The sequence below is a fragment of the Salvelinus sp. IW2-2015 genome, linkage group LG33 (genome assembly GCF_002910315.2).
Source record: "Salvelinus sp. IW2-2015 linkage group LG33, ASM291031v2, whole genome shotgun sequence".
NCBI lineage: Eukaryota > Metazoa > Chordata > Actinopteri > Salmoniformes > Salmonidae > Salvelinus > Salvelinus sp. IW2-2015.
This window is the reverse complement of record NC_036872.1, coordinates 37,748,734-37,768,541: the sequence shown is the minus strand read 5'-3', so window position 1 is coordinate 37,768,541 and position 19,808 is coordinate 37,748,734. Positions and strand designations below refer to the sequence as shown.

Here is a 19,808-nt window from a genome sequence, read left to right as displayed (position 1 = left end):
GTCGACTCTCTGTTACTACAACCTGTCACACTCTGTGTTACTACAACCCGTCACTCTCTGTGTTACTACAACATGTCACTCTCTGTGTTACTACAACATGTCACTCTCTGTTTACACAACATGTCACCTCCCTGTTACTACAACCTGTCACTCTTCTGTTACTACAACCTGTCACTCCCTGTTACTACAACCTGTCACTCTCTGTTACACAACCTGTCACTCCCTGTTACTACAACCTGTCACTCTCTGTTACTACAACCTGTCACTCCCTGTTACTACAACCGTCACTCTGTGTGTACTACAACCTGTCACTCTCTGTGTTACTACAACCTGTCACTCTCTGTGTTACTACAACCTGTCACTCTCTGTGTTACTACAACCAGTCACTCTCTGTGTACTACACCCTGTCACTCTCTTGTACTACACCCGTCACTCTCTGTGTTACTACAACCTGTCACTCTCTGTGTTACTACAACCTGTCACTCTCTGTTACTACAACCTGTCACTCTCTGTGTACTATAACCCGTCACTCTCTGTTACTACAACCTGTCACTCTCTGTTACTACAACCTGTCACTCCTGTGTTACTACAACCTGTCACTCTCTTGTTACTACAACCGTCACTCTCTGTTACTACAACCAGTCACTCTCTGTTACTACAACCTGTCACTCTCTGTGTTACTACAACCTGTCACTCTCTGTGTACTACAAACCTGTCACTCTCTGTTACTACAACCTGTCACTCTCTGTGTTACTACAACCTGTCACACGCTCTTGTTACTACAACCTGTCACTCTCTGTGTTAACCTCACACTCACTGTCACTCTCTGTTACTACAACCTGTCGTCACTCTCTGTGTTACTACAACCTGTCACTCTCTGTGTTACTACAACCTGTCACTCTCTGTGTTACTACAACCTGTCACTCTCTGTGTTACTATAACCCGTCACTCTCTGTTACTACAACCTGTCACTCTCTGTTACTACAACCTGTCACTCTCTGTGTTACTACAACCTGTCACACTCTCTGTTACTACAACCAGTCACTCTCTGTGTTACTACAACCTGTCACTCGACTAATCGACTAATCAACTCTCCACCACAGACACAGACACTATCCATGTCCAAGCTAAACAACTTGGTTTCTAAATGTTTTCTCTCTTTCTCAAACTCTCCCCCCATAACACCCAACTGAAGGCATTTACTGTAAGCAGGTTTTGTAAGTTCCCTAAAGGTCGGTTTCTATTTGAAAAGCTGTTGGTTACTTCTATGTGTTGAAAAACTATTGAGAAATACAAGTTTCAACTGCTGAAATTGTTCCGTTCAAACTACAATATCTGTGCCTGCTTTWTCTGCGTGTTCAACGTGACTTCTTCCGTAGCTTCTCCCAGTAACAAAGCTAGACCTGAGAGTTTGTCAATAGACAAGCATGGTCTTATTAACAGCCTTACAGCTCTCCTAGCAGAATACTATAGTACTCCAACTCCAAGCCCACCACCATGCCATGATGAAGCAACAGTTGTAGTTAGCCTCAGTCTCCCACCAACTTTAGTTTACCTCACCTCTGAGCCAGCGCAACAGGAAGTGGTCATGATGAGCAGGAAGTAGTGGAAGAACGTCCTGAATCCTCTCTCGAAACTGCCCAAGGATGAAACGGGGTGGCAGTGATAGAGAGAGAGAGAGAGAGATGCCAAAGGTGTGTTAGTGATGGACAAGGGTTTAGTTGTAAACATGAATGAAAACACATGATATGAAATTAATTGTTATAAGATAATCACAGACACTTGTCTAAAATCACATGCAATCCACCTCAAAATGTGGAAGTTAATCTATTCTTACACATTAAACAAAGCGCATAGGTCAAAATAAATTCAATAGTGTGACTTCTTGAGGGAAATTCCTATTTTCAATCATAGGTTAACAATCACTAAAATAAGTCCACTAGAGAGCATACTCAGATATCAAGTTTAATTTCATAAAATAAGACAGATGAAACCATAATCATTCACATTGCCTCAATCTGTGACACCACTGTCACACGTCTGTTGATTCTGGCATATTAAATGTGGTATGTAGAGATACAATCAGATAGCTGCTTGTATGTTTGAGCTTTGCGTGATATAAACATAAACACAAGACAAAGTATTAGAAAGTTGACATAAAGGACAATARCGAACCAAGACTGGAGATACTCAATTACATACGGTATAAATAATGTTACATAATATCTTGGGAATTAATTCATAAAATAATAGGCCTCCAGGAGGTAGATGGAAAATCCAGTTAGGTTTAAGTCAGAATTATGAGATAGTAAGTCTGGWTCATGGACATTGAATAGTCCTGCAGGTCGACCCCTTTTAAAAGGGGCAATCTGGGTTTCAAACAATAACAAAGCATTTACCCCGCCACGTTATTTGGTAAACAGCTGAGGGAATGTCGCATGAGAGATGTAACCACTCTCAAATACATAGAYGCAAGGAATCTCAAATATGGATGCAAGGACTAACCATCCATGACATCAAAATTATAGTTTTAACCATGTTTTGAAGCTATACAGTGTTTGTTTACAATGACATTGTTTACAAACAATTGAGTAAACAAGCGTAGATGTGGGGTTCCGATGGGGTAAGACCGTTGCTCATGAGGCCTTTTTAAGTTCCATTCTTCAAGAATCAATGGCTATATAGTAATAATTTAAATGTCCCCAAAAAATGGATGTACCAATCCCAGGTTACCCCTTTAATGGATAGAATTCTATTCATTAATTCTGATGTCAACTAGATGTCATCAACCAGGCACCCAACTCGCATCAACAAAACATCTCCAATCCATTAATATGGAACATATATTACCACAAACTCTCTGTCTCATTTTCCATCCTCCCCCTGATTCAGAATATATACATTTAATAGTCATGGCATGCTTGGTTCAATAGCTATTGACGGCAGAATACCGAATATCCAGTATGAAACTAATTGACCTTGGTGCTCTCGCATACACTCCAACGGTAATTTGATATCTGTGAGTAGCAGCGCATTGACGTTCGCAGGCGATGCAGATTAGGGTAGGGGATATAGGCTACTGAATATAGCCTATTCGCGTCGCAGTTGGTGCAGCTATTGCGCTGTTTCTCCTGCATGTTGTTGGAAGACCAAGGCAAARGTAATATGACGTTTGGGACACACCAGTTATGCTTTTTGATAATCATATATTAATTTAACGTGAGCATTTTTCTCCAATAAACAAATGACTTGCATGAACACGTGGTTTTGTTTAGGCATTTTAGTTTGCCATTTGCCAGTGTGAAACCAACTTGATCAAATTAAGCTCTCTGAATCGAACTAGGCGTACAGCGCAGAACTGTGTGAAAACGCCCTTACAGAGAAACTTCAGGGAGAACGACATGATTAAATAATATTATTTTGGTAGTTACAATTAACTGTAGTCATATGTTTTCTAGGYTCCAGATGTTACCGTCCTCAACAGTATCGGCGATTGTCACATCGACAAACATAAATAATTGCTACACAAAACCAGAAATGTAGCCTACAATACAGATATTTACCTCTTCCAATGCCCCAGCCTGCTTCGGGCTGAGGTCGCCAACCCTGCCGCTCATCACGTCTGTCAAAGCACACACAAAAAAAGCTGTTTTTCTGCCGTCAATGGAATTTTAAGAACGACACACTGCTGTCCCAGTTGCTGGACTGACTGCAGTCGGTCTGTCACSGTATCGTACCGTATGATGCTGCTCGACGGGGGCGCTGTTCTCTTCTCCATCCCTGTCTGTCAAGTCGTAAATGTGTCAATTCCAGAGGAAACACCCACACCCTGATTTGCCTAGTTAATTAAAGGTTACACATAGGAGAAAAGCCACACATTTTACGTGATTCGAACCAGCAACCTTTCAGTTACTAACTCAACGCTCTTAACCGCCAGGCTACGACCAACATTCACATTGTGCAAAATAAGAATGAAACAAGGTTAAACTTATCAAACGCAATTGACGTAGAACCCTTTCAAGTTGGTGGCAGAGCAATAGGGGAGCTCTTATAGAATGCCAGAAAAATAAGCCTCTATTTACATGTTGCTTATGAGTGCATTTCRCAATACTTTTTGGATTTGAATTGGATTTTAAGGCTCGTATGAATGTCCTGCTTAATACAATGTTTGTGTCATCATTGCAAATCAACTGCATTACACTTAAACACCACTTCTACTTCCCCCAGTAAAATGGCTCTAAAGGCTAGCTTTTACAATCAATCAAATGTATTTATAAAGCCCCTTTTTACATCAGCCGATGTCACAAAGTGCTGTACAGAAACCCAGCCTATAACCCCAAAATAGCAAGCAATGCAGATGTAGAAGCACGGTGGCTAGCACAGTGGAAGAAACCTAGAGAGGAACCAGGCTCTGAGGGGTGGCCAGTCCTCTTCTGGCTGTGCCGGGTGGAGATTATAACAGAACATTGCCAAGATGTTCAAATGTTCATAGATCAACAGCATGGTCAAATAATAATAATCACAGTGAACAGGTCAGGGTTCCATAGCCGTAGGCAGAACAGTTGAAACTGGAGAATCAACATGACCAGGTGGACTGGGGACAGCAAGGAGTCATCAGGACAGGTAGTCCTGAGGCATGGTCCTAGGGCTCAGGTCCTCCGAGAGAAGAGAGAGAGAAAGAGAGAGAATTAGAGGGAGCATACTTAAATTCACACAGGACACCAGATAAGACATGAGAAATACTCCAGATATAACAGACTGACCCTAGCCTCCCGACACAAATTACTGCAGCATAAATACTGGAGGCTGAGACAGGAGGGGTCGAGGGACACTGTGGCCCCGTCCGAAGATACCCCTGGACAGGGCCAAACAGGCAGGATATAACCCCACCCACTTTGCCAAGGCACAGCCCCCACACCACTAGAGGGATATCTTCAACCACCAACTTACCATCCTGAGACAAGGCCGAGTATAGCCCACGAAGACCTCCCCCACGGCACAAACCCGAGGGGGGCACCAACCCGGACAGGAAGATCACATCAGTGACTCAACCCACTCAAGTGACGCACCCCTCCTAGGGACGGCATGGAAGAGCACCAGTAAACCAGTGACTCAGCCCCTGTAATAGGGTTAGAGGCAGATAATCTCAGTGGAGAGAGGGGAACCGGCCATATCAATGAGAGTTACCATTCTAGCTAACAGGCTACATCAATTAGGCTATATCAAAGAGCGTTACCATTCTAGCTAACAACTGCAGCCCCAAATAGTTATTTTGCAAAGATCACAACCAAATATAATCTTAGCGCTGTTCAAGCAAGAAACAAAACATCATTGTAAGCATATGAGCACCCAAAGAGGTTATTTTGTTAAGAAGTAATATCGGTTATGTTGAATTGGCACAGACGGCGATTGCTTTATTACTGGCGCCAAGAGTCTTACGAGTCTGTGCCTGACGTCAATGTGTCGTGTACTGGAAAAGGGTCTATAGCTTTGCAACAGAAACATCAAACGCAAGACAAGAAGGTTCTGTACCGCTTATCGAGATTCCTTATTTCCTTTCATCTAGGCAAGGCCAAACGAGTCAATTAATTGTTGTATCATTTTTCTAGTACCCAAAACGGAAATTGGATATCGACTCGTTTTCTTGTTTATGGTTGTCAAATTGAGTAACAGAAAACAAGTAAAACAATATGTATCAAATGTTTTTTTTTTCGTTTAGTTCATACCTGGAAGTACACGCCCCCTAATATAATATTCACGAGAGTAGCGGCTGTGTTTACAGTCTGGGTTGAGCTACAGTACCAGCAGCACAGACAAGGTTGCCATGTTCGCGTTTCCCCTAAATTTAGGCTACTTTGAAACGATGTTGCGGATGAAAATGTATTGTTTTGCGTTGACGTTTTGGCACTATGCACGAGGCTGCAATGGCATTTCTCTTTTTTTTTTATTATCAATTAAATTCATCTGTGTGCTGTTGACTATCAGGTAGTGAAGCAGCTGCTGTTGACTATCAGGTAGTGAAGCAGGCTGCTGTTGACTATCAGGTAGTGAAGCAGGCGCTGTTACTATCGGTAGGAAGCAGGCTGCTGTTGACTATCGGTAGTGAAGCGCCGCTGTTGACTATCAGGTAGTGAGCAGGCGCTGTGACTATCAGGTATGAAGCAGCGTGTGACTATCAGGTAGTGAAGCAGGCTGCTGTTGACTATCAGGTAGTGAAGCAGGCCGCTGTTGACTATCAGGTAGTGAAGCAGGCTGCTGTTGACTATCAGGTAGTGAAGCAGGCTGCTGTTGACTATTGGGTAGTGAAGCAGGCCACTGTTGACTATCAGGTAGTGAAGCAGGCTGCTGTTGACTATCAGGTAGTGATGCAGGCTGCTGTTGACTATCAGGTAGTGAAGCAGGCTGCTGTTGATGAGCGAGTGAGTGGCGGGGAAGGAGCTTCATATACAGTCATTGGAAGGGAGGGGTGTGCCAGTTGTGAAACAGAAGAGTCGTTGTCTGTTCTTTTGAGTTTTGATGTTGAGTCTTTGCCCGACAAAGTGATGTTAGGATATATAAGTTATCCTGTAAGAGATTGTGTGCTGAATAGATTACGTTGTTACAGATGTCAAGCTTATGGGCATGTGGCAGCAGTGTGTAGGAGGGAGATTCCTAGGTGTGAGAAGTGTGCAGAAGGGAATGAGACAAAGGAATGTGTAGCATTGGGAAAAGTAGTGTTATGTGTTAATTGTAGGGGTGCCCATGGGGCTGGGGATCAGAAATGTCCCGTGCGAGAGAGGAAGATTGAGGCTTCCAGGGTTAGAGTAGTGCAGAAGTTGTCATATGCTGAGGCAGTGAAGAAAGTAGAGGAAGAWGGGTCAAGGGGGAGGGATCCTGAGAGGAGTGGTGTGAGTAGTAGATCTGTTTCAGTAAGATTGGAYTTTTAGCATTTATAGCAATGGTTATGAACTAAACTGCAGGGATAGAACGTAAGTGGCAGAAAATGTAGGTTGTGATGGCAGCTGCAGAGAGGTATTTGGGTGTGCGAGACTTGACGTCAGAAGAGTTACAGGGTGTGTTAAGTGGTGGTGTCCCATCCTTTCAGGCTGTTGGCCTGAGGTAGAACTAAATATATTTAAATAGTGGAGTAGGGTGGTGTTTATTTTGTTTGTGTATTTAATTTTAAATTGTTTGTTTATTAGTATAATTTTTTWAAAGTGTAATGTTAGATGGTAGGGTATTTGTTTATTTATTTCAAGCAAAGTATAAGGGAGTAATACTCCAGTCTAGGAGGTTGCGTTAATGCAACATTTATTGAATGCCAACCGCCGTTAAACCTCATCGAAGAAGTGGGGCGGGCTGGACGGTGTCTGTGTGTAGTACTGTTGAGCACCCGGTTAGACTACAATCACCCCATTAGAAGGTGGAAATCATCATACTAATCCCACCATTCATATGGTGAATGTCGTACCCCACACTTACTGGTGCATGCACTCTGTGTTAACCATTAATCGGGTGGTTGTATGGGGGGTGATAAGTGCCCGAATTAGGCCTCGTGAAGCTACAAATATCTCTCACCAAGTCACCTAACGTCTTCCTATTGCCATAAAATACCGCCATGAATTAACATGGACTGTCAATGGAGCCAATTTTCCTACGGCGTCAAATTGCCGACGCGTTCACGTCACGTTCATGTCATGTGACACGTACACGTCATGTAGACGTGTCACTGACACGTCACGTGTCAGTTTGTACATTTATTATGAAAGATCTTACTATGAATGCCTTAAAAATGTTTACATGTGTTATGCGTAACGGGTTAGTTTAAGTATCTGTTTAGTTTATTATTAAAGATCTCACCATGAACACCGTACAAATGTTTACATGTCAAAAAAAAATGTACATTGCCAAAGTAATCTAATCAATTTCATTTGTCAATTTAGCTAAAATAGCCATATCACCTCAATACAACAATTATTAAGCTAGTTGATATCACAGCCAGCCACCTTTACTGTGCCTATTTCTCACATCAATAAAGACAGAAGGGCTTCTTTGTTGGAGGTAGTCCTATTCAGAAATAAGAGGTAGCCTAGGTCTCTAGCATTCAAAACAACTCGAAACTCGTCAATCTCTGACTTCAGTRCGTTCAAGACAACCGGGAACACGGGGAAAAAAAGATCTCAGACTGAGATTTTTTTAAAACGGTATTCTAACTCGGAATTTCAATTCAGAAACTCTGGCATCTTTCTCTGACTTGAACATCACTGATGTCATGATTTGACCTCATCCCCCCCCCCCCAGAGTTTCCAGTTTACTGGTTTAACGGACACAATCATTGTCACCATTCAATCCTTAGGCTCTACATATTTCTGTGGAGATGTCTTATGGTTAAAAGCAGGGCTCGATTTGAGGGGGTATGTGAGGATATAGGCCTAACCCTTGTTATAGAGACGGGCACAAAGCACAAGCTACCCCTTGTTTGTTTAGCCTTAGAAAAAACAACGGCCCAGATTCTGTAAAGCGATCTAGGCTATAACAATGATTAACTCCACGATTATTTCCACATAGTCCACTAGCCTATCGAAGGTCTTGCACAGCCTCAACATGGTTTCTTGGTAGACCTATAGGCTTATGAAAACACTCACTTTTAAATGAAAAGCAAGTGTCACTATCACAGGAAAATATGGTTGTTTAATTAAATACGCCGCAATTTAGAATATTAGTGGTAGGCTATGGCTACAGCAAAAGACCAAAAAGATAGGATCGGTATGGGTCTGTCCATAGACCACAAAGTTTAACAGATAAAACACTTTTTTTATTCAGGAGAATCGCATTGAATTAGGCTATTCATTTCAGTGCAGTTGCGTTCTTACGCATAACCGTAGTCTAAACGGAACTGAAAAACACCCCAGCCTGTTTTGATCACAGATCATGATRAAGCCTGAACATTTCATCTATATTCATCATTGATTTAGCCCACAATCGCCTACAGATTTAATACACACRAAGGCCTATATTTACTCTGGATTTGACAAACAATAGATTGACTAGGATCCTTTSACTTTTCCCCACATTATATTTGTTCCCAATTAGGCTACAAGTAGTCCTGTTGTGATTAATGATATCTACTATAATCTGCTTTTTATGAATAAATAGGCATCGGGGTAAAAACAAAAAATATATTGTTTCGATGCCCCCCCGCACGCATATTAATGTTACTCACCTTAGATTACAAAGTCAGCTAATTTCCACTCCATCCATATGCAAATACATTTGATTCATACACTGGCTTGTCTGGCTGGCATGTTTTCATTTTAACCTGGCCTTCCCTTGAAATAATATTATTTCAGTGGTCCTCTATTATGACAAAAAAAAATGTATAGCTCATTAATACACCATTGTGGTTGAATATATCTATTGTAGGTCCTTGTCACGCCCTGACCTCAGAGAGCCTTTTTATTTCTCTATTTGGTTAGGTCAGGGTGTGATTTGGGGTGGGCATTCTAGTTTGTMTRTTTCTTTGTTGGCCGGGTATTTTTCCCAATCAGAGGCAGCTGTTTATCGTTGTCTCTGATTGGGGATCATACTTAGGCAGCCCTTTYCYCCACCTTCAGTTGTGGGATCTTGTTTTCTGTTTAGTTACTGTTGCCTGACAGAACTGTGCGTTTTCGTTTTCTRTTTTGTTTGAGTGTTTTTTKGGAATTAAAATCATGAACACTTTCCACGCTGCGCCTTGGTCTACTCTTTCTACCACCAACGAGAGCCGTTACAGTCCTAGGATACAACAATGAATAATGTTGAACTAACAAGTACCTGTTAAGGCTGTGTAAGGGAGGCGAAGTAAGGTGCAGGAGAGCAGAGTAGAGTAAACAGGCACACTTTTATTTCGGTCAAAAAATAGGCGCAAAATTACATCTAAGTGCCCCAAAAACACAGAACAATAAACAAAAGTATAGAGCGTGAACAAACACCATTAACAATAAACAATTACACACAAAGACATSGAGGGGAACAGAGGACTAAATACATGTAGTGTGATTACGGAATGAAAACCAGGTGTGTATGAAACAAGACAAAACAAATGGAAATATGAGAAATGGAGCGGCGATGGCTAGAAAGCCGGTGACGKCGATCGCCGAAAGAACAAGGAGAGGAGCCGACTTCGGCGGAAGTCGTGACAATACCATCAAGGGATAMCTTACAATTTACAACAATGAACACCTTGTGAAACAGCTGTGTGAACCAACCTGGCAATATTTAAGATTTAAATATATAAACTTRGATATTTTTTKGGGTACGGGTGTGTCAATAAAATGCWAATTAATTACTTAAAAATCATACAATGTGATTTTCTGGATTTTTGTTTTAGATTCCGTCTCTCACAGTTGAAGTGTACCTATGATAAAAATTACAGACCTCTTTGTAAGTAGGAAAACCTGCAAAATCGGCAGTGTATCAAATACTTGTTCTCCCCAACTGTATATAAAAATACAGTTATTGAATGATTTAATTTAAATGTTTGATTAGACATGCAATATTGTTAATGGCAGACAGAAAAGAAAGGACATGTTTTATGTCMGTGGGGTTGATGAGGGAGGTGAGGGATGGTCCCTGGAAAAGATRAGAGAGGTGAGTAGTGAGAGAAMCTCTGGGGTGGTGTCATAACCACTGGAGTCATACACCTTAACAGTACCAACCTGGCAGAGGAGGTCACGTACCGTGATTCAGTGGTTAGCCTCGAGATTGACTATCTGGAGAAACTCCCGGGCCAGAGTTGGTACTGCTGACAGTACCAACACTAACCCACCGCGAGGAGGCAAATGCTTCTGTTTCTCCTGCGCCTCCTGCCTTCAATCTCACCTTGATTGATAATAGAAATAAATATATATATTTCATATGATTACAAATACATCTCTTACATATATCTTGGAGGGCCAGAAAATAAATGAACAGCGGACAATCATTTTTACTTGGTCAAAAACCTCCACATCCTTCTCAGTCCGGGCCTGAAGGTGATCCTCGAAGGCGTTCTGATCTGCTTCTTCAACTTCCACCACATCAGGTGGAGTTTCAGTGACACAGAGTTTCAGTGATCTGAAAGTACGTTATACAAAAATAGCAATAGACAAACAATATTAAGTCAATAACAAATTACATCAGCTGATGTCAAAGTGCTGTAGAGAAACCCAGCCTAAAACCCCAAACAGCAAGCAWTGCAGGTGTAGAAGCACGGTGGCTAGGAAAAACTCCCWWGAAAGGCCAGAACCTAGSAAGAAACCTAGAGAGGAACCAGACTATGAGGGGTGGCCAGTTCTCTTCTGGCTGTGTCGGGTGGAGATTATAACAGAACATGGCCAAGATGTTCAAATGTTCATAAGCGTGACCGCATGGTCAAATATAGTAATCACAGTGGTTGTCGAGGGTGCAACAGGTCAGCACCTCAGGAGTAAATGTCAGTTGGCTTTTCATAGCCGATCATTCAGAGTATCTCTATCCTGCTGTCTCTAGAGAGTTGAAAACAGCAGGTTGGGACAGTAGTATGTCCGGTGAACAGGTCAGGTTTCCATAGCCGCAGGCAGAACAGTTGAAACTGGAGCAGCAGCACAGCCAGGTGGACTGGGAGCAAGCAGGTAGTCCTGAGAAGAGCGAGTAGAGAGAGAGAGGGGAGAGAGAGAGAGAAAGCATACTTAAATTCACACAGAACACCAGATAAGACAGAAGAAATACTCCAGATATAACAGACTGACCTTAGCCCCCGACACATAAACTACTGCAGCATAAATAGGTGGAGGTTGAACACACCAAACCCTTCCCAGACACGGAGGTATTTAATCAGAACCAAACACACCAAACCCTTCCCAGACACGGAGGTATTTATGATGAGGGGTTTCACAGCCTCCACCCGGCTCTCCCATCTCGTGGTGATGAGGGGTTTCACAGCCTCCACCCGGCTCTCCCATCTCGTGGTGATGAGGGGTTTCACAGCCTCATATACTCTGTGTTATTCAGTAATGTATAATGTATTTCATATACACTATAATTGTTTGAGTGTAAATTATTTMATCCTATTAGTTAAATAGAGTAACTGCATTCCTAGTTTTACAGAGGAATTATTTGATTGACTAAATGCTTATAATTTAGGTGTATTGGTAGTTGATATTTACACTATACTGTAGCATATTCTTGGGTACCACCTTGACATCTCTGATCTGCTTGCCTCAATTAATTAATGCNACATGTTAGTTACACGCAGGCGTCACGCAGACGTTAGTATCATGTCATGTCAGTCAGACGTTCAATGGTAGGCGACAGCCACACGGTGGTACGGTTGCCTAGGCTTAATTCTGGCACTTATCACCCCTCATATGGTTGAGACAGAGCGCTTTTGCTGCTGCAGGCAGCTCAGCTGAGTCATGTCAGTGAGAGAGCAGCACGCGCTCACATCATGAAGTCATGTGAGGTTCAACAACAAACAGCAGCACTAGCTGAAGTATGCTAACCCCATTCCGTACAAATGTGCGCAACCGCGACATTCAAACAAGGCTGCAAAGAAAACTAATGGGACTGTAGCGACTGTGTTGACATCAAAATCTGGGGTGTGAACTACGTTTCTATTCAAGCGTTGATTGACATGGCAATGGACCTATAGTATTGGAGAAAAGTTGGAAAAAACTGACGCTGTACGTTACATCGTGACGTGTCATGGCGTAACGTACAGCACGCATAAAGCAACTAATTTTGTCTTACAGCCTCTCTCCACCAGGAGTAGCACTTCTCTCACCGTTTAAAAACAAGAAAGGGACAGGGTAAGGGGGGGATACCTAGTCATTTTTTGCGTCATCACTGCAAGCTATCATGACTCTCAAAAACCGCTGTTTACTTCTGAAGGTCACTTTAGCACCGCCCTAAAAACCAGATTCAAATTCGACACAAACCTTTAAATAGGTATGTAATGACATTATATACTCTTTGTGTTTTATTTACATTTTAGAGGCGATAAGGTGATAARTTGGACAGATCGGGTGAAAAAAGCCGTTTCCCCACACGACATCTCTCCTTCTCACTACCTACGCAGTAGATTTCGCTTCCCCACCCGCCATTTTTAAAAAGACCCRACGGAGCTCATTGCCTTCTTGAATCATGCAGAGATGGGCATCATGAAGGTCTCGTCATTAATTTTGTTGGAAAGGGGAGAAATTGTGCTTTACAATGGTATTGATATTACAGTTGATCTGGAAAGGTCAATTGTACAGACCAGCGCGATGTACAAAAGTGAGTGAGTTCACGTTAGCTACATACTTCCCCCTCAAAATTATTCTTTGCTTCATTCTTTGTATCCTGACCGCCCCMAGTCTTGACAATTATTACAGAAAACACAGCAGGGCAGAGAAATTGAGAAATAATTATCCAACAGCTTCAGAGAGAGGGTCGAACAATGTGCTTTCTCTCTGGGTATGTAGCTAGCTAGCTAACATAGGCAAGAAAGTTGAAGTCAGAGGAGAGAGAGAGCAACGTGCAGAGGTGAGGACAGATCAATGAACCGATTTGACATGCTAGTTTAGGCTGTTTAACAGCCATCACTAACACAGAGGCTGCTGCCTACATACAGACTTGAAATCATTGGCCACTTTAATACATGGATCACTAGTCACTTAAATAATGTTTACATATCTTGCATTACTCATCTCATATGTATATACTGTATTTTATATCATCTTGCCTATGCCGCTCTGTCATAGCTCCTCCATATATTTATACAGTGGGGCAAAAAAGTATTTAGTCAGCCACCAATTGTGCAAGTTCTCCCACTTAAAAAGATGAGAGAGGCCTGTAAWTTTCATCATAGGTACACTTCAACTATGACAGACAAAATGAAAAGAAAAAAAATCCAGAAAATCACATTGTAAGATTTTTAATGAATTTATTTGCAAATTATGGTGGAAAATAAGNACCACCTTGACATCTCTGATCTGCTTGCCTCAATTAATTAATGCTAGAACATTGGTTGCCAGGATTAGCTATTTGTATCTAGTCTCTTAATAATTAAGTTAGATATGTTCATTATAGTCATACCGAGTCAGTGATGCAATGATTCGCTATCTTGCTAGATCCTCCAGAGGGCCTGTTGCTTTTTTTTTTAAGAAAAGAAAATCACGGAACCACCACTGCAGTATAGGCCTATACTCAGAAAAAAGATGCTATCTACAACCTAAAAGGATTCTTCCGCTGCCCCCCCCGCCTAGTGACAGTGGAAAAATAAACCCATAGCTCCAGCACACAATGGCATGTAGGAGTAGTGTATTACAATGTCAAATATGTATATATCCTATAGCATCACATGTGCATCTTTTCATTTACAATTGAATCCATGAAATAAATAATACTAACATAAAATGCCGTTATTATTATTATACGCTATCCTACTCCCCTATCGACACAGTAAATAATACGTGCTTTCGACAATACGTTTTCAACTCGTTATCAACAAAAAGGTTTTGCCTTTTCAACACAGTTGGTCTAAATATTTCCTAACGATATCACAACTTAAATATAGCCTGCTTACTCCTCAAGGACTCCTCCTCAAGGACATCTTGGTCATTATTTTCTCGAAGGAAACTATCTGGGGCATTAACTCTCAAAAATCACGTAAAAAAACAAAACAAATGAACGTCTGTGTCACCGCCGAGCTCTCAAATACCGTGCCCATCTCTCACTTGTATGAACGGTCACTGCTATCCGGATTCCTTGGGACATCCCTACCCTGAACACTAAACCCTAAATTATAACCCTAAACTTAACCATTTTACATGTATACTTGATAGAGGTAGGGACATCCCAAGGGTCCCGAATAGCACGGACCCGCTGGGAAGGCATATGAACTCTGTTCGACTGAACGCCACGGACACAACTCTAATTGGTTGTCTGATGTAGGCTACTGGGAACTGGTAACAACACAGTCTGTGATTGGCCAACAACATTTAGATCTGTATACAGTGAGATAAGATAACATACCATGCGGTGTTGAAGGAAAGACAGATTACCTATAGATTGGACATCATCTTTTCTAGGCCATTAGCGATAACAGGAAATAAGGCGTTGGTATGACAACATGTTAGTTACACGCAGGCGTCACGCAGACGTTAGTATCATGTCATGTCAGTCAGACGTTCAATGGTAGGCGACAGCCAACACGTGCGTACGGTTGCCTAGGCTATTCTGGCACTTATCACCCCTCATATGGTTGAGACAGAGCGCTTTTGCTGCTGCAGGCAGCTCAGCTGAGTCATGTCAGTGAGAGAGCAGCACGCGCTCACATCATGAAATCATGTGAGGTTCAACAACAAACAGCAGCACTAGCTGAAAGTATGCTAACCCCATTCCGTACAAATGTGCGCAACCGCCACATTCAAACAAGGCTGCAAAGAAAACTAATGGGACTGTAGCGACGTGTTGACATCAAAATCTGGGTGTGAACTACGTTTCTATTCAAAGCGTTGATTGAACATGGCAATGACCGATATATTGTAGTAAAAAGTTGAAAAAAACTGACGCTGTACGTTACATCGTGACGTGTCATGGCGTAACGTACAGCACGCATAAAGCAACTAATTTTGTCTTAAAGCCTCTCCACCAGGAGTAGCACTTCTCTCACCGTTTAAAAACAAGAAAGGGACAGGGTAAGGGGGGATACCTAGTCATTTTTTGCGTCATCACTGCAAGCTATCATGACTCTCAAAAACCGCTGTTTACTTCTGAAGGTCACTTTAGCACCGCCCTAAAAACCAGATTCAAATTCGACACAAACCTTTAAATAGGTATGTTAATGACATATATATATACTCTTTGTGTTTTATTTACATTTTAGAGGCCGATAAGTGATAAATTGGACAGATCGGGTGAAAAAAGCCGTTTCCCACACGACATCTCTCCTTCTCACTATACATGCATAGATTTCAGCTTCCACACCCGCCATTTTTTAAAAAGACCCAACGGAGCTCATTGCCTTCTTGAATCATGCAGAGAAGGTGCGCGATCATGAAGTCTCGTCATTATCTATGTTGAATGGGAAGAAAGATTGCTTATTCAATGGATTGATATTACAGTTGATCTGGAAAAGGTCAATTGTACAGACCAGCGCGATGTACAAAAGTGAGTGAGTTCACGTTAGCTACATACTTCCCCCTCAAAATTATTCTTTGCTTCATTCTTTGTATCTCTGACGCCCCAGTCTTGACAATTTTACAGAAAACACAGCAAGGCAGAGAAATTGAGAAATAATTATCCAACAGCTTCAGAGAGAGGGTAACAATGTGCTTTCTCTCTGGTATGTAGCTAGCTAGCTAACATAGGCAAGAAAGTTGAAGTCAGAGGAGAGAGAGCAACGTGCAGAGGTGAGGACAGATCAATAACCGATTTGACAGCTAGTTTAGCTGTTAACAAGCCATCACTAACACAGAGGCTGCTGCCTACATACAGACTTGAAATCATTGGCCACTTTAATACATGGATCACTAGTCACTTAATAATGTTTACAAATCTTGCGCATACTCATCTCATATGTATATACTGTATTTTATATTCATCTTGCCTATGCCGCTCTGTCATAGCTCCTCCATATATTATAACAGTGGGGCAAAAAAAAATTATTTAGCGAGCCAACAATTGTGCAAGTTCTCCCACTTAAAAGATGAGAGAGCCTGTAAATTTCATCATAGGTACACTTCAACTATGACAGACAAATGAAAAGAAAAAAAATCCAGAAAATCACATTGTAAGATTTTTAATGAATTTATTTGCAAATTATGGTGGAAAATAAGTATTTGGTCACCTACAAACAAGCAAGATTTCTGGCTCTCACAGACTGTAACTCTTCTTTAAGAGGCTCCTCTGTCCTCCACTCGTTACCTGTATTAATGGCACCTGTTTGAACTTGTTATCAGTATAAAAGACACCTGTCCACAACCTCAAACAGTCACACTCCAAACTCCACTTGGCCAAGACAAAGAGCTGTCAAAGGACACCAGAAACAAAATTGTAGACCTGCACCAGGCTGGGAAGACTGAATCTGCAATAGGTAAGCAGCTTGATTTGAAGAAATCAACTGTGGGAGCAATTATTAGGAAATGGAAGACACACAAGACCACTGATAATCTCCCTCGATCTGGGGCTCCACGCAAGATCTCACCACACGGGGGGACCTAGTGAATGACCTGCAGAGAGCTGGGACCAAAGTAACAAAGCCTACCATCAGTAACACCACTACGCCGCCAGGGACTCAAATCCTGCAGTGCCAGACGTGTCCCCTGCTTAAGCCAGTACATGTCCAGGCCCGTCTGAAGTTTGCTAGGAGAGCATTTGGATATCCAGAAGAAGATTGGGAGAATGTCATATGGTCAGATGAAAACAAAAATATAACTTTTTGGTAAAAACTCAACTCGTCGTGTTTTGGAGGACAAAGAATGCTGAGTTGCATCCAAAGAACACCATACCTACTGTGAAGAATGGGGTGGAAACATCATGCTTTGGGGCTGTTTTTCTGCAAAGGGACCAGGACGACTGATCCGTGTAAAGGAAAGAATGAAATGGGGCCATGTATCGTGAGATTTTGAGTGAAAACCTTCCATCAGCAAGGGCATTGAAGATGAAAACGTGGCTGGGTCTTTCAGCATGACAATGATCCCAAACACACCGCCCGGGCAACGAAGGAGTGGCTTCGTAAGAAGAATTTCAAGTCCTGGAGTGGCCTAGCCAGTCTCCAGATCTCAACCCCATAGAAAATCTTTGGAGGGAGTTGAAAGTCCGTGTTGCCCAGCAACAGCCCAAAACATCACTGCTCTAGAGGAGATCTGATGGAGGAATGGGCCAAAATACAGCCAACAGTGTGTGAAACCTTGTGAAGACTTACAGAAACGTTTGACCTCTGTCATTGCCAACAAGGGTATATAACAAAGTATTGAGATAAACTTTTGTTATTGACCAAATACTTATTTTCCACCATAATTTGCAAATAAATTCATACAAAAATCCTACAATGTGATTTTCTGGATTTTTTTTTCTCATTTTGTCTGTCATAGTTGAAGTGTACCTATTGATTTACAGGCCTCTCATCTTTTTAAGTGGAGAACTTCGCACAATTGTGGCTGACACTAATACTTTTTGCCCACTGTATGTACAGTGGGAGAACAAGTATTTGATACACTGCCGATTTTGCAGGTTTTCCTACTTACAAAGCATGTAGAGGTCTGTTAATTTTATATTAGGTACACTTCAACTGTGAGAGACGGAATCTAAAACAAAAATCCAGAAAATCACATTGTATGATTTTTAAGTAATTAATTTGCATTTTATTGCATGACATAAGTATTTGATACATCAGAAAAGCAGAACTTAAATATTTGGTACAGAAACCTTTGTTTGCAATTACAGAGATCATACGTTTCCTGTAGTTCTTGACCAGGTGTGCACACACTGCAGCAGGGATTTTGTCCCACTCCTCCTACAGACCTTGTCCAGATCCTTCAGGTTTCGGGGCTGTCGCTGGGCAATACAGACTTTCAGCTCCCTCCAAAGATTTTCTATTGGGTTTCAGGTCTGGAGACTGGCTGAGCCACTCCAGACCTTGAGATGCTTCTTAACGGAGCCACTCCTTAGTTGCCCCTGGGTCTGTGTTGTGCGGATCTGTTGTCATTGGAAGATCCAGCCACGACCCATCTTCAATGCTTTATCTGAGGGAAGAGTGTTGGGGCCAAGATCTCGCGATACATGGCCCCATCCATCCTCCCCTCAATACGGTGCGTCATCCTGTCCCCTTTGCAGAAATGAAGCAATCCGCACAAAGGCAATGATGAATTCAACCTCCCATGCTTCGACGGGTGGGATGGTGTAGTATCTTGGGGGGTGTGTAACTCACCTTGCGTTCTTCGCTCGCAAACACGTGCGCGGAGTGGAGTTTAGGGACCTAAAGAAGAGCCTCATTAAATTTATGTGTTGCTCGATCAGTACGCTACTAATGGAACCTATCTCCCATTCCTCCTCGTAGGATCAGTACATCAGATGGTCATTGGCAGAAGACTTCAGTGGGGCCTGGACATGCGTGGGGGCGTTGAGCAAGAAGGAGCCTTGACCGTGCGTGCAGGATTTTGAATACCTATGATGGACGATATGATGGTTACTCAATGGTTTGTCTTTGAGACTGTGGATCCAGGCTCTCTTCAGTGTCATTGACCACACGGACTGTAGTTCATGGCATGATCCCACTTCCTCAATGAACTCATGTGATGCCCCACGAGGAAGTGAGATCTTGGCATGGAGCCCCAGACCGAGAGTGATTGACCGGTCATCGTGAACTTCTTCCCATTTTCTAACTAATATGCGCCAAACATTGTTGCCTTCTCAGACCAAGGCTCGCTATGACTAATTTTCCTCGTAGCCCATCCCAGCCTTGCTGCATGGTCTGCAATTTATACCCTGACTGTCCTTACACAGCTCCTCTGATGCTGGCCACTTGTGGAGAGGTTTGAGTACTGTCGTTGATGAGTGTGGTGGACCAGGTGGTCTTTTTGCAAGTAATGAGTTCACACAACAGGTGCAGTTATATTCCAGGTATTGAGATGGAGAACAGGAGGGTTGGCTATAAAGTAAAGAAAGCGAACGGCTGTGAGAGACACTGAATTCCTAACTGGTGTATGTAAATCAAATACTTATTAGTGTCATTGCAAGTAAATAGCAAGATAATTACTTAAAATAACAAAACGGAATGATGTGATTTTCAGGATTTTTGTTTTAGATTCCGTCTACTCGACAGCTTTGAAGAAATTGTACTATAGATA

At 42.1% G+C, this 19,808-nt stretch overlaps 1 protein-coding gene across 1 annotated transcript in view; it reads right to left on the bottom strand.

The window, feature by feature from the left end:
- LOC111957393 (SEC14-like protein 2) overlaps positions 1 to 3,705 on the bottom strand; it is a 27,224-nt gene extending 23,519 nt beyond the window's left edge. Inside the window, 2 exon segments of the mRNA XM_023978191.2 lie at positions 1,561 to 1,636; positions 3,564 to 3,705. Of these exon segments, the coding sequence (XP_023833959.2) occupies positions 1,561 to 1,636; positions 3,564 to 3,617 (130 nt within the window). The 5' untranslated portion in view covers positions 3,618 to 3,705.
- Positions 3,706 to 19,808: the final 16,103 nt, after the last annotated feature.